At 44.0% G+C, this 15,206-nt stretch overlaps 2 protein-coding genes across 23 annotated transcripts in view; one reads left to right on the top strand and one right to left on the bottom strand.

Moving 5' to 3' along the window:
* Positions 1-7,685, top strand: part of PISD (phosphatidylserine decarboxylase) — a 39,661-nt gene extending 31,976 nt beyond the window's left edge. For 10 of the 11 annotated variants that reach the window (XM_050923616.1, XM_050923612.1, XM_050923617.1 and 7 more), the window contains 5 exons: positions 1,604-1,840; positions 2,448-2,586; positions 4,242-4,388; positions 6,211-6,371; positions 6,746-7,685. In XM_050923616.1, coding sequence (XP_050779573.1) covers positions 1,604-1,840; positions 2,448-2,586; positions 4,242-4,388; positions 6,211-6,371; positions 6,746-6,970 — 909 coding nt within the window. In that variant the 3' untranslated portion in view covers positions 6,971-7,685. Of the gene's footprint in view, positions 1-1,603; positions 1,841-2,447; positions 2,587-4,241; positions 4,389-4,973; positions 5,081-6,210; positions 6,372-6,745 lie in introns of those variants that run through there. The other variant, XR_007769440.1, reaches the window with a different exon arrangement.
* The window catches only part of SFI1 (SFI1 centrin binding protein), a 79,238-nt gene that overhangs the window by 15,637 nt on the left and 48,395 nt on the right, over positions 1-15,206 (bottom strand). For 7 of the 12 annotated variants that reach the window (XM_050923571.1, XM_050923577.1, XM_050923575.1 and 4 more), the window contains 5 exons: positions 14,775-14,928; positions 11,973-12,071; positions 11,744-11,867; positions 10,557-10,659; positions 9,454-10,154 (listed from right to left, as the gene is read on the bottom strand). In XM_050923571.1, the coding sequence (XP_050779528.1) occupies positions 10,047-10,154; positions 10,557-10,659; positions 11,744-11,867; positions 11,973-12,071; positions 14,775-14,928 (588 nt within the window). In that variant the 3' untranslated portion in view covers positions 9,454-10,046. Of the gene's footprint in view, positions 1-3,251; positions 3,389-4,397; positions 4,970-9,453; positions 10,155-10,556; positions 10,660-11,743; positions 11,868-11,972; positions 12,072-14,774; positions 14,929-15,206 lie in introns of those variants that run through there. The other 5 variants (XR_007769436.1, XR_007769435.1, XR_007769434.1 and 2 more) reach the window with 5 other exon arrangements.

Here is a 15,206-nt window from a genome sequence, read left to right as displayed (position 1 = left end):
TATTTTTTTTAATCTCTTCTGTAACTGTGGGAAAACCACACAAATAGGTGAAACTGTTTCTACAGGGATACCATGAAACTGACTCTGTCCAAGGCCTGTCAAATGTGCAAAGTGTAAACACGAGAAAAAACGGAGCAATATTTCTCTCTAATCCTTCTATTGTCATGGTCTAAAGTGTTACCTGTAACAATAGTTGGTTTAAAATGTTTCAGTCTGAAGTAAGATTAAGCTGGCAGTCTCTCCCTCTCTCTCTTTCTCAAATGGTTGGATTTTATTTGTAAGCATCATCCATAGCACAGTCAAAACTCAGAGTACTGAACTGGTCTGAGTGAACTGGTCCATTAGCAGGTGAAATAAATTTGCTTAATAGAACAAGCAGGCTAAAGGACTAGCTCTCCAGAGGAGTCTGTTCATATTTATTGCTACGTTCTGCAGGTCCTAACATTGAGGGATACCCATAGAGTAGAGAATAAATAGTGCCTCTTTCTCTGATGAAAGAAACAAGAGAACCCTTTTACTGACAGAGTTGGAATTAGCCAGCCACCTTGTTCCGCAAACTTTTACCAGAGGTTTGGAGAAAACCGCTTCCTGTGTAAAACTTAGAGGAAGGCTGGAGCCCTCTGAAATATCTTTGAGATTACAGCATGCTCTCATGAGCTGTGTGGATGATACCAAGTACCACAAACAACAGGTGAGTGAGTTTTTTGGAATTGCCTAAACACTAAGGCTTGGTATACACACAGTTCTTGTACTGATAAAACTATCATTTGCGCTGTGATTTTTTTTGTTTCTTTGACCACTATAGTTACACTGGTATAAGCCCTAGTGTGGGCACAGTTATGACAGTAGAAAGGTGCAATATATGGATATAGTTTATTTGTCTTTATGGTAATAAGCTACACTGGTATAAGCACAGCGTAACTGTGTCCACACCAGAGGAGTTGTATTGCTTTAACTATACCAGTGTAGTAAAGGGCAGTGCTCCTTTTATGTGTAGACAAGGCACTTTATAATTCCAGAAATAGATGGGCTTGGGAGAAGCAACACACTAAGCATTGAAATGCAGACAGAAATGTATTTCTAAGTCAGTTTTCTTTGAGTTGTTCAAAAAAATAAATATATTAGTCATGTTTCAGTGCCTCCAATTAGTGCTATAATAGAATGTCCCAAATGCATTAGTCTGTTAGTCTGTAAGGTGCCAGAAGACTCTTTGCTCCAAATGCACTGCTTCTCTGTGAGCCTCCTGGGAGCAGTTTCCACTAACTCGCATATGAAGCTTCAGCATACAAGGGGAAGAGGGTGCATGCATTGTAGCTGCCCTCCATGGTACCTGGCTGGCAGGGCTTCTGAGCTGCAATTGGAAGGGTTTACATTGAGCTCCATCTGGTCCCCCATCCCTACACATCAGCATGAGGGCATGGAGGGTAAGGTTCTGGTCTTGTTTTATTGAAGACTTCAGGTTAATTTCATCCTCTGTGTAACTCCACTGAAGTGATGGGAGTCACAGTAGGAATGAACTGGATTCTTCCATTTTGGGAGCAAAGGGACAAAGGGCTGAGCAATGGAAAGAACAAATTGCATGGTGTAATTCCTTTCTTTCTAGGTTTCTCTGTACAAATCGGTACCAACACGACTGCTTTCACGAGCCTGGGGTCGTTTGAACCAGGTCGAGCTGCCCACCTGGCTCCGGAAGCCTGTCTACAGCCTGTACATCTGGACATTTGGAGTGAACATGAAGGAAGCAGCTGTAGAAGATCTTCATCACTATAGAAACCTCAGCGAGTTCTTCCGCAGGAAGCTGAAGCCCCAGTCCCGGCCAGTCTGCTGCTATCACAGTGTGGTGAGGAGGAGGGAACAATGTTTATTTTGTTCCAGTGGAGCTACACACTGATGTGTAAATGTCCCCATCCCTCACCTTGGAATGTGTGCTATGTCTGTAGGCCAAAACTCTGAATATTGGGCTGGGCTGAGTGAAGTTGTGGGTCTATCACTCACCCCTTTTCTGTCGGGGTGGTTGTTCTTGGTTACACCCTTATCCAGCCTGTTTGTATGGCAACAGATCATGGCCCTAACTGAACTACTTGGTTGGGGTGGGTAAAGTCCAGCCTGACTTATTCGAGGCACAGGACTAGACCAGGCACACTCATTGAAAGAGAAACCTGTAGGTCCCTTTAGTGGTCACAGCATTGGCATTCACTCTGAACAAATGATGGTCTTTCTGGATCTCACTTAGGGGCCTTCCTATTTGCCTTTCTGGTCTATGAAAATATCAAAGGTCCGAAATAAAAGAAGGCTAGGCTTATCCTTTTGTGGGGGTGAGACGTTCTATAATGGGGAAGAGGTGTGAAATTTTGGGGTTCAAATGATCAGCGAACTTGTGTTTCTGACGGCTAAGCGTGAGGGATGCATGGATTTTGACTGCATTTTACGTTTTTTGTTCCCTGTAGATCAGTCCCTCAGATGGAAAGATTCTGAACTTTGGACAAGTGAAAAACTGCGAAGTGGAGCAGGTGAAGGGTGTCACCTACTCGCTGGAGTCCTTCCTGGGGCCGTGCACCAGCACAGAAGACATGCAGTTTAGCCAAAGTAAGTTGCCTCTTAGCCTGTTTGTCATTTCACTGTTCCCAGTAATTGCAGGGAGGGGTGAATCATAGCTGTCTGCTCTCAAAGCTTTGCCAGCAGCATACATAGGCAACTCTGCTTCATTATAGCTCAAACTGAGGAATAACATGTGGGGTGTACTGTTCCATGTTGGATTCCCCAATCTCCTTAGTAGCCTGTCTCTCTCTTGCAGCCTCATCTGATTCAGCCCTTTCCTCTACATTTTAACTTTTCAGTTCCCTCAAGTGCATTCTGGGTCATGTCAAGGTCTGTGACCATAATGAGGCTGCTCCTGCTGGGAGGCTGAAACATGCCCAGATGTTTGGCTAGCAGAAACTGAATCTGTAGGAATTACTCTATTAGACCCAATTTATGCAGTAGCAACACTTCCCTCCCCTCACCCCCATGGAGACTGATCTCTGCTCTCATACCTAGAGATCTGCCTTTCAGGTCAGCGCTGGGGCACTGTGGAGATAAGAGCTCTGTCTTCAACGCTCTTGGGTTGGGTGTTAAGATCTTTTGTTAAAGCTGTGTCTGGGCAATATGCCACAGAAAGAAGCACTTTCTGAATGCTGCAGGATTGTTTTTGTAATGTTTATGCAGATACAACTATAGCATTTTGTAAGCTGGGACATTACCCAATAGTTCTGAGGTATCTTTTAAGACAAATTCTTTGTGTTCGATGAGACTCCGTCTCAAGCCCCTGCTGCTTTGGCTGGGGAAGCTGGAGCTCTTTAAAGTTCTTTGGATTCTTCTGGGCTTGGACTTTAAAGATGTTAAAACCTAGCTGTGTGTTAAAGGGACACGAGCTTTTTAAAATGCTGATTCTTGACCTTGAAGCACTACCTTTCAAAGCTTCCTGTAGCCAAAATGGGGCTTTGAAGAGGGACATGCAGTCAGCTTGAATTGTCCTCGAAGTAACAGGGAGCAGGCAAAGGACAAATGGACAAGGCAAATCCCTCCCACTGCATGCTCTGTGTCCCCCTCTATGATCCAAATATCAGCCTCCAGTTTATATGAAATATTAGGGGTTAAGGAACCCTGTCAACTCAGCTTGGTGTAAAATGTATATTTTTGTAAAATAACATTTGCCAGAAGCCTTCTCCTGCAGCATTTACACAACCCAAACACTGACAAGTCTGATTTCACTGTCCAAGCTGAGGGAAGTGGAAAAGTGAACAGCATCAGTAGTGAGAAGTAAATTAGAGTTTTGTAGTTCTTCCTGTTTTAATAATCTAAGGGTTGTTAATAACACAAGAAAGAAAACGTTTGGTTTATAGTTGCAGAAGGTGTGGCCTGAGAGCATGCTCAACACTGAAGACATCCAAGGAATTAATTCTAAGGCTGACTCATCTACTTACCATGTATCCTGACAGGGATTTGCATGGTCCCAATAAGTGTGTTCACTGAGGGTGATTACATGTTTGGAATTCTGTTGCTGATTCATCCATGTAAGCTCTCTTGCCAGTGAATGCCCCCAGAGTCACTGTGTGGGCTGTATTTAGTGATCTGCTGTTAACATTGGTTTTCTGAGTATCACAGTAGCACATTTCCCGTTGAAGACTTGTCACACAATACGTTCTCTCGCAGATTTGTTTGTTCTTTTTAACCCCTTTTTGTCTTCTGCTGTTCCACTGCAGCCTCATCCCGCAATTCATTCCAGAACCAGCTAGTCACAAAGGAGGGGAACGAGCTCTACCACTGTGTCATCTACCTGGCGCCTGGGGACTATCACTGCTTCCACTCACCCACTGACTGGAGAGTGTCGCACAGACGCCACTTCCCAGGTAGCTTCTACTTCCATAAGTAAGAAGGGGAAACAGAGCAGGTGTAAAAGCAGGGGGATTACTGAGAGATGCCTCAGTCAGAGCACCTGAATTGTGATGTGCTAGAGAATCAGAGGGCAGCAGTTTGTCATAAAAAACACCCTGAGGATCATGCTCCCCACAAATCCTGAATACTGTGCTCATGAATTTCAGGGCTAAATAGTCTACCAGTTTAACTCAAATCATCCATGCTGAAGATGAATAACTTGGTCTCTCAACTAAACACAGAGGTGTAGGGAGACCCAGATCTGTTTCCAGCAGACTTAACTGAAATGGCTGTTAAGAGCTTGAAGAATGCCAGTCAGCATCTTGAGAGGGAACAAGGGCATTCCCCACCCACCACAGTAAACTGCCCTGTTGCTGGTAAAAGAGAGGATGCCCTAGAGGGGCATCTGATTGTTGTGGATAACCCTGCACATCAGAGACTCAGAGGATGACTAAGCACAATCACTTGATTTGAATTGGTTATGGAGTTTTGCCCTCTCCTTCGCAGACAGTCATGCTCCTTAGTCCAGCAGATGGAAATTCATTTTTTTAATTACCTAGGAACAAAGAGAGGAGTTGGACTTGGTTTCGGTTTCAGATGCTATGTGTGAGAGAGAGACAAGACCTGGCAAGAAAGTTGATCTGCCAAGCTTCAGCGTGAAGCTAAGGTTTGTGGCTGAGTAAACCCTTTAAGCCAGGGGTTTCTTAGGGAAATGCTGCCAGGAGATCCATTGTAATAGAGCAATGTGCACAGGAGTACAGGCTCTAATGAAACATTCTAATGCACTGTGTGCTCCCCTGTATTGTGTGACAGGGTGGAAACCTGTATGGTTCCTATTGTGATTCATTTTTTTTGGGATCCTAGATCCATTTATTAATCCTTCATGTTCATATCTGGCCAGCTATGGTGACTCAGATCTGCAGTACTACAGAACCACTTCTTCACACATTGCAAAGGGCATCTGAGAGACTGACGGGGGTTGGCTGGGGTGTTCTCCCCCCCCACATAGCTTTGGTGAGGCAGCCCAATGAGCTCATCCCTTAGATATAAAGACTTTTGTCTGCGTCCGTAGACTTTAGAGGTAGAGCCATTATGTGTAGTCAGATCTTAGCTCCTGTGGAGCACTCAGTAATCCAGGCTCAGAAAGAGGCTTATTCTGTTTTGAGTTCATTAGGGAGCTGGGTTCCTCCTCCTTGCCTGTTTGGTGATAGCAGTGTTTTCAGGGCATGTAATGGTGATGCTGTGAACTCTGAGAGATGGCATTACGGTGAAATATTGTGGTCTGAGCCCAGGGCAAAAATTAATTAGGTTGATACATCTTTTGTGGAGGGGTGTTAATATGCCTTAGTTTCTGGCATAAATATTTTCCCTTCATTCAGCTCCTGTTGTTTCTAGGGGATGTAGCAGGACCTCGGCCATGCTGAATGATAGAGTAGCTCTATGAGCTAAAGAACGCTCATGTGTTATCTGCTCCCCACCTAGTATATCTACAGTGGAGCTGGAAGCCTGGGCTAGAAAGCACACTCCCAGCTGCAGTGTAGACATAACCCTTAATAACAGTTCTATTTCTGCTAGTGCCCAGCTGAAGGCTTTACTTGCTGTGCACAGTGCAATAGAACCTCTGTGCATCTTCTGATCCTTCATATTCTTGGTAATAGTTAGCATTTGTCTCACTTCTTAGAAATGAGCTTTAATCTGGCCTTTTTTGTTGGTCTCTAAACTATTGTGCCTTAAATCTATCAAAATACTGATGCAAGAACAAAGAATACTTCATCTTGTTCTTCCTGTTTACTACAGGCTCCCTGATGTCTGTGAATCCTGGTGTTGCCCGCTGGATCAAGGAACTCTTCTGCCACAATGAGCGGGTTGTACTTACTGGTGATTGGAAACATGGCTTTTTCTCCCTAACAGCAGTAGGAGCCACAAATGTTGGCTCCATCCGCGTCTACTTCGACAGGGTGAGTGGGAATCCTGCCTTTGAAGTCTCACTTTGCTAATGAGTCAGTGGTACTATATAACTCATGTGAGGAAACAAGGCATAGCTGATTCATTATTTGATTTCCTCATAACTAATAGCAAGCTAAAGTTAACTCAGAAGATTTCTACCAAGTATTACTCAATTGGCACTACTGTTCATTAGACTAATGTAGTCTAGGACCAGGAGGTGAAGGTGGCGTCTGCTGTACACATCTTTTCTTCCACCTTGTATTTAGCACTGTTGCATGTTACTATCTGAAACTGTAGCCCAGGCATAGCGAGTTGTCAATCCTAGTAAATGGACAGAGCATACCAAAATTTGCAAATCATATTCCTTTCTCTCGTCTCTTTGCAGGATTTGCGTACTAACAGCCCCTCTTACTCCAAAGGCTCTTACAATGACTTCAGCTTCATAACCAACAATAACAAGGAGGGCATCCCCATGAGGAAAGGAGAACATTTAGGGGAGTTTAACCTGGGCTCGACCATTGTTCTGATCTTTGAGGCACCCAAGGACTTCAACTTCCATCTCAAACCTGGACAGAAAATCCGCTTTGGAGAGGCTCTGGGGTCCCTTTAGAAACTACAAGAGGATTTTGTATACAAAGGAACTCAAACTTCCAAGAAAAATGTTTCACTAATGGAAACTATCACTCAGCAGGACCTGGGTGAGGAAAATATTAAAACAACACTGCTGTGTAAAACTAGGGTAGGAGTATTTGCCCTATATCACATACCTATGCTGAGAGCAGTAAAATAACCAGATGATCCATATACATATCAGGTACAGATGCCTTTAAGAATGTTGACCAGGGTGGTTTCTATCCTATCTTGTGCCTACAGTCTCTAACACTCTCCTCTTCAATGTGTTGCAAACTAGTTACATTCACACAGAGCCTGTAGGTCCTTATCGGGGACGGGGAAAGGCAGAGAGGATTAGCTACCTTTAAAGGGACACTGATAGGTTGACCTAGACCCAAGGTTTCACTTCTGTAAAATGTGGTTTTCAAACTTGCAGTCCCCAGAAGTGTCTAATGCAAACACGACATCGAAGTATGGAAGCCAGGAAGTCAAATTGCCTAGTCTTACTTTCATTGTCCAACCTAGGTGAAATGCACAATGTACATTAATGGCATCAGTGCTGAAACCAGTACATTAGACTCAAATTCTATTTAATAACATACCGGTAACAGGTATGGAAACTAATTTTTAAATGCCTTTTAACCTGTTATTGTCCCTTTAAAACTGGACTTTGCACTGTATTTTAAACCTGAAAACACTGTGTCTACATTCCATGTGGTTGAACTTGTCATCTTTTTGGAAAAAAGAGTATTTTTTTTAGGTTGCAGCGGTCAGACTGTTGCATATTCTTCTCCCAATCCATAGTTTTATTTTTGCCATTCCAGGCCTTAAGGATTTCTTGTTTATATGAGTGGTAATTACTCTCCTCAGTCACCCAAAAACTACTGAGAGATTAATCTTGTGACATAAAACAGTAACAAGTCGTTTGGGGTCTGCTCCCTTCTCATTGCATGGGGGAGTTTCCATCAATACAGAACTCCTTCTGCGTTGCAGTGGGGATGCAGCCAAAGTATGTTTCCCCTTCTGCTGTACAGATGCTGCTGCTTATTGTGTTGTGTCATGACCTTCAGGGTCTAACATTGAGATCTTGATGTGGGAATTTCTCTCTGTACAAAACAATTTTAAATATATCAGGGCTTATAGTTTAGTGCACGGAGTGAAATGCCATGGGCACTGACTGTGTATTAAAAACTATTATGGACCGTGGGGGCAATCCAAGCTTGCTCCCCATGTGCACTAACTTGCTTTTCTATCCTTCAGTGGACTTACAAATATTTGTTTAACTTACCAAAAAAAGCCAAACTTCCATTTTTCTTTTGCACTCATTGCTGACAGAGAGAAGCTGGGGCTGAGTGCTCTGCAGATTCACCCTGCAGCAACTTTAGGCTGTGTTAATTCATGCGAAGAAGGGTTAGATGGAAATAGTAACAACCTCCTTCATTAATGTATGGAACATGACACTAAGAATAGGAGTTTTAAGCTTCACGTTACCAGTAATGAGATTAACTGGTGCCAAAAGGGTTGAGAGCAACTCACTTCTCCTGCAATGTATTGTGTGTTCTTACTGAATAAATTCTATTTTGAGCCAAGGAAGTCTATTGCCTGTAAGTGAATGGGACACCCTGAGCTTGAAGGAATGGACTAGCTTGTCATCAAACCTGGCCCTCCCACCTTCCTGTGAGGTCATCTACTCTTTCCCAGCTTGAGGGGGAGCTAGTGTGTTCTTTTTAGATCTGCCTGCAGTTCCAAGGGGATCTTCTGAAGCAAACTTTTAGAATGAATTAAAAATGAGACTCAGCACTGTAAAGGAAAGTCTGTCTCCCCTGGATGTGCTGGAGAAGACAAAATCAAGTATGTACAGCTGGCCAAGCCCTATACACTTAACTTGTCAGTAGGAAAGAAAAGACATGCTCAGTGTCTGGTAATATAGCCTGCCAAAGGCTCATAGGATGAGCTTGATTATTTAGCCTGTCTTGGTCAATGTAGGAGAGAACTAATCTTTTGGCTCCAAGAGTCAGCATTTCCTCATATTAAATGGGGGCTGCTTAAAATAGCTCTTAGTCCCCCGTCACCCCCCCACTTTGTTCAGCCCCTTACTGCTAGGAAGTTCAGAACCTGTGTATTATTCATCACAATGTTCTTATTCCAGCTAGGCATGAATTTTTTAAAACTCGATGTGAAATGCATGCAGACATCATTAGCCCTAAGGGTTGAAGCTATGACTAATTACCCTTCAGGTGCTAGAGGCTCTCTGAACAGCACAAGCCTGTTGCAATGGGGTAGAGGAAGAAAGATTGAATCTCTTCCTCCACGGAGGCCTTTTGTCTTAGTTGTGGCCAAAACAAATTTAAGCTTTAAATTCCTCACTCCTCAACCATCACAGTATCTGAGCACCCAGTTCTAACAGGGGCTGAGAAAAGTTGCTACTGTTCTCTTTACTATGAATGTGTCAAACAGATCATTCTGCACCAGATCAGCTCTTTTTGTAATGGTCTTAGCACTATGGAAACTTGGCTGGTTAGCAGGAATGTCTTACCAACTGATCAGAGGAAGTAAAAGCAGGGTTTCTGGAGAATACTAGCCATGCTGTAAGTAAGTTTCTCCTGCAGAGAGAATCCATTTAATTTTTTAACTGGAACACTAGCCCAGTATTTCTGTATGTCGCACTATGATTTATGAACATTAACTCTTAATTTCAAACATTTTAAAATAAAAGTCTTATCAGCATTGTTTAGCTTGTTAATAAGCAGGGGCGTTTAAATAGATACTATAGTAATGGGCTCTATGAATACTCAGCTAAGGACTGTGATGAGTGCAGCTTTGTGCTGCACAGCAGTGTCCTGTTCCTTATCACAACTATGGTAAATAAATGAGGTAATGTCTCCCATATGCATGCAGCAAAAGGAAACATACATTTAACTGGAAGAGCAGTTTGGTTTACTTCCCTTTACAAAGTTAGAGATCACATACATTAGGTGTATGTCCTCTTCGACATCAAAGCACATAATCAAAGATCGAACAGCCAGCCCATCCTACCACTGAGCATGAACAACCATTCCAAGGTTTTAGACTTGTTACATATCCAAAGCAGTGCGAATGTCCTCCACGCGGGTGATGTAGCTCTGCAGACAATGTCTCCCTTCTAGCAGCACTTTAGTGAGAGCTTTGATCTGCACCTCCAACTACAAGAGAAAATGAAGGGAAGATGAACAGGCTAAATGATTAGTGAAGTCAGGAACGATTCATTCCGATGCTGTTTGGTTGAACAGCTTTCACACTCCCTCACTTGAATAGTAAAGTATCAATTGACAGGACTGGGTTACTCCTTGGGCAGCTGTGGCGTGGTGAGAAAAATGTGAAGAGTTTAATCCACTTTGTGCCCTGTTTCTCACTAGCCCCTTTGCTGGGAACAGTTTACCCATCCTCCTGTTACTGATCTCCCACAACTGCCTCCTCGGGCCTTCAGTCTTTGTTTCACAATCGTCCAAATTAGACTTGATCCATTCAGGGCAGGTTCCATTTCTCATCATTTTTACTCAGTAACTGTGTGGGACTGGCCTTCACACCACTACTTAGCCACATACCTGATCCAGCTCTTCTTGAATTTGCTGCGCAACATCTTGCTCCACTGCCCCGGTACTCATTTCTAGCCACTTGTGCAGAATGCGCGCCTGCCGCCGGCATGACCTGAGGGAACAGGTTAAATGGTGCCTGTTCTGAATAGGATCTCAGCAAGCTAGGGTGAGACACAGAAGGCTCATTGTGCATTTAACTCATTTGCATCAATAGTTGTAGATGCCCAGGACACTCATTACCAGCGAACATTGATGGGAAGGAGTTCAGCATCACTGCTCTTTCTAGATCATGTTATAAAAGAGATTGCATTTCCAGTGCCTTTCAGCAGTAAACATGCAATGCCTGGCTGCCAGGTGGGAGGTATAAGTACTTTGGGATGAAACCCAAGCCACAGCATATTAGCTGAAAGCTGGGTGGTGAGAGCCAATTTAGAATATTCCTGAAACTTATTTTAAACATTAGGCACTATCAGACCCACTGTAGGAAAAACTGGCTTCACCACTGCCATATAAGGGACCCATTTTCCAGTCTTTGGGCTCTGGATGTTAGAAGGAAAATGGTGAGAAAGGGTCCTTGGAGAATACAAGAAAGGTTGGGTGTTCCTCTCCTACTTTTGATCCACTGCTGCTTCTTTCCATAGCAGTAGGTTCCCCCTTAAAGTCCTGTTCCACTCTGAAATGTGACTACAAACCCACTTAGGGTTATAGGTTTGTGTCTAATTAACTACTTACATCAATGTTTTTCTAATTGCCTGTTCTACAAAATCAGGCTGGGATCTGAAAGCCAAGCTGGGGTCTTTACTAGGAGTCTGAATTTATGAGGAGGAGAGTCTGAAGTTGATATTCTGACTCAGTTATACCAATTCAACTCACTGATTTCAGATTATGCCCTCAGTATCACCAGTATAGCCACACTTCCTTCAGTGGTTGCTACAGGTAACAGTAAACAATTGCCAAGGATGCACAAAAAGGTAACTCCCTCCAAGCTGTATTGGCAGTACAGGTCTAATAGGAGTAAACAGAAAAACCAGAACTCTTATTCTCTTAGGTCAGCAGATGTAACTGAACAGGCCTAGGAGACAGATCTGCTGAGTAAGAATGTCACTCTTCAGAGCAGAACTGTACTTCCATATAGAAATGCAACACTGGATTAAGAGCACTCAATGAGGCTGGCTAAAGGAGACTTCACTACGTACTTGAGCTCCTGCTTGCTATCGTGGTAATGCTGCATTTGCTGTTGGATGTGTTGGAGCTCTGCTTCCAGCTGTTTCTGCAGCTCTGTTCTCTCCATGGAATAGCCTTGCCTCCTCTGACTTTCAGCTGAAACCAAACACAAAGCACATACATTATGATGCTGTTGAGGTTCTGTCTATTTCCTGCTTCTTCCTCTCTGGGAAACAGACAGGCTTGTAAGCAAAAACTTACCACTGTGCCATGCCTGTGGGTTCTCATTGCTATCATGTGATGTGCTGCCTCTGTTGTAATAACTGGAGCCTGAAAGACCTATCCCACTTGTGTGCTTAACTGTGGAAAAGTGGATAAAAAAGTTTATAAAATGATCCAATCACCTAACAGTAAGTGTTGATGGGAAAAGATAATGAAAGTCCAACTCAGCCTGTTACATAAAATTGCTTATAAGAGTCAGCAAAAATTAAGACAGACTGAATTAGTCCAAACAAAAAGACCTTCTGCTATAAGTCAGCAACTATGTTGATATGTCTGGTAAACAAAAGTGTGGGACTGGAAGTCAAACAGAAAACTTGTCAGAAATTAGGCCTAAGTGGTGAGCAGAACAATGAGAAGATGGGCTAGTTCGCTCATTACTTGACTTTTGAGGTCCTTAAAAAAAAAAAAAAAAGACTTTGGGGGAGGATTGAGATGGGTGAACTAAAGGGAGCAAGCTTCATATCATGGCTTCCACTCCTGGGACCTCTGGATCCTTTGGGACATCATTGGCCCTTCACTGTCTTGATTTCGAGATGAACACAGATGACATCACCACGTCCACTAGCTTTGGCTAAATTCCAAATACCACCTGAGGTGTAAAACTTTGGTTCTGGCTTTCACCTATTCTCTCATGCATCAATTTCCTCCCACACCTTATTTCTTCTGTTTCCTTTTGTGTCTTTCTACTAAGAATCTTTCTTAGCCTGCCAGGACTGCCACTTTTGCAAAAGTGCTGTGAGCCTGCGACCAGAGAGGCAGCTAAAAGCAAAGCCTGATGCTGGTACAAGTTTGCCAGGCCTCGGAGTGGTGTGCCACGTACTGGGCCTATGCTTCTCCCGCAGCAGGGCTGTAAGTAAAATTCAGCACTAGAGACAGAAGCTGCATTTTCTCTCTGTACTGTTCTTTTCTCTCCCTTTTAGTGTGTCTTTGTCTTGTTTGCAAGGAAACAGGATGAGACTTTAAAACGAACTAATTTTCTCCATTCCCCCCCAAAAGGACAAGTTATTACTATCTTTAATACCATCTAAAAGACTGTCAGAAATGGGGTTGGGCAGAGTTCTTATACAAGCACTCTACAGCCAAAGAGAAAGAGAATAAGGGATACTGTTAAAATGAAAGGCTTCATATATTACATACATTTCAAATGCTTTAACTGTTTTGACTTTTTCTCTATCTTTAATAAAAGGTTAAAAAGATTTTTAATGGTGTATTTGGCCTGGTACTAGGCAGGCTGAGGTTTCTGTATTCAAAATGCTGAGCCTAGTTTGACTGTTTAGAGTTGCACAGTGACAGGGCCAAGTAAATGCCTTTAACTCTCTGAGCCTATTTATTCTATCAAAATAGACACCCCACCACCTCTCACCTCTCTTCCCGGGCTAACAGCAGAGTGGTTCTTCACCTGTGACTGGAACATGACCCACAAGAGGTTAAAGGAGCATAGGCCAAGATTTCCAACATACAGTACCCTACAGAGCCTGTACTAGTTACTGTTCATTTGACTCACTCCAAATTCAACTTGCGTATGCGTGAGTTGTAGGGTCCTTCAGCATATGGCTTAGCAGTACTAAGGATCTGTGGTTTTGGACCTGTTATGCTGTGGGCCAGGAAGAACAAGATACTCACTGTACAATTTACATTAGGCAGAAGCACCTCACCCCAATTCTATGCAACATTTAGAACCTGCACTTCATGTTATAATTCAAGATAGACCCTGGCCGTAGTGCAGACAACCACTTTGAACTGTAGGCTGCTGTATTCACATCCTACCTGCTCACTACGGGTTCACGTAAAATTTGGCATTCAATCAAAGCACTGCTGTGATGAGTGCTATAATGTGTCACTTGCTTCCTTGACTATCCCTCTCCCTCCATTGGGTTCTCTCCATAAAACCCAAAGATGTGGTTTTAGCCGCACACGTGACCTCTTTCCCTAGCCCTTCCCCTTTCTGGAGCCCTCAGAGTGTTTTTAATACCTTGATGGTAAGCACTACTCCAGAAACTACTTGTATCAGTGAAATTGTTCCTTGCATTACAGGACATCTTCTCTAGCAAGTTTTACCATTCTATGAGGCAGGGAGGAGGATGTATTTGGGTTATGCTGTATGAACTCCTCGGCATTAAAATAGGCTTTGCTCTTGGTCTCTCTGGCCAGGGTAGGCCCTAGAGCAGTGGTCCCCAAGATGGTGCGTGGCGCCCGCGGGAGCATCTTAATGCGCCTGTGTCCTGGCCCCCAGGAGAGCACCCACCGAAATGCCACCGAATTTCAGCAGCATTTCAGCAGGGACATCTCTCAATGACGCCGCTTGCCGTCGACAAATGACGTCATCGGGAGGCGTCGCCCCTGAATTTCCGCGGAGATGCCTCTCGATGACGTCACTTGTCAACAGCAAGTGGCGTCACTGAGAGGCGTCGCCGCCGAAATTCGGCGGCATTTCGGCAGGTGCTCTACCGCCGCAGTGGTCCTTCATCTGGCACCCGCCAAACGAGAAGGTTGGGGACCACTGCCCTAGAGGTTCCCACCCTTCACTTCTGGAGAACCTGTGTCTCAATTAATCCTCTGAACACCCTGGAGCATAGAAAACTGTATCACTTGTATCTTCCCTTTCAAAAAACAAATGGCTGACTTCTTCCTCCAACACACAGTCAGCTCCCTCCCACTCAATGAGCAGGTAGCTTTGCCTCTTCCCCAACCCAATCTTGCATATATTGGGGGAGGCTTTCAGTGCTGCCACGTCAGGGATGGCTTGGGGATGGCTGCTGTAAATTAGAACTGAGAACATACCTGCAGTTTTTGGCCTGTTCTCTTTTCCTGTGGCAACTTCGGGCTGCAGCAGATGTGCCTGCGAGTTTGGCTGCTTCCTCTCCTTCCCCACAGTGGCCTGTTGAGGGTCTTGGAGAAAAGTTTCCAGGTGACCCTTCAGGGGCTGACCCTCATTCTACAAAGCCAGGCATACAATAAGGTGACACAAATACAGCCATCTCGCCTCTCAACTAGGATTCGGGGGAGCAGGGCCACAAAGGGCTTTAGAACAGGACTCTCTGTACATAGCCTAACATACTACGCCCTCCTTCCACTGAGGGGGACCCTGCATTTACTTGGTGTCCACAGGTGCCTGTAGTCAGCCTTGCTCCTTACATGATATTTCATGAAGTCAGAGCTTTCCCATCCCTTCTGGAAGGGTAAACAACTCCTCGCTTCTGCCATAGAGCAGAG

This window comes from Gopherus flavomarginatus, chromosome 15 (assembly GCF_025201925.1).
Source record: "Gopherus flavomarginatus isolate rGopFla2 chromosome 15, rGopFla2.mat.asm, whole genome shotgun sequence".
In the NCBI taxonomy this organism is placed as follows: domain Eukaryota; kingdom Metazoa; phylum Chordata; order Testudines; family Testudinidae; genus Gopherus; species Gopherus flavomarginatus.
Note: the sequence above shows the minus strand (reverse complement) of the source record. Positions and strands in the feature narration are given on the sequence as shown.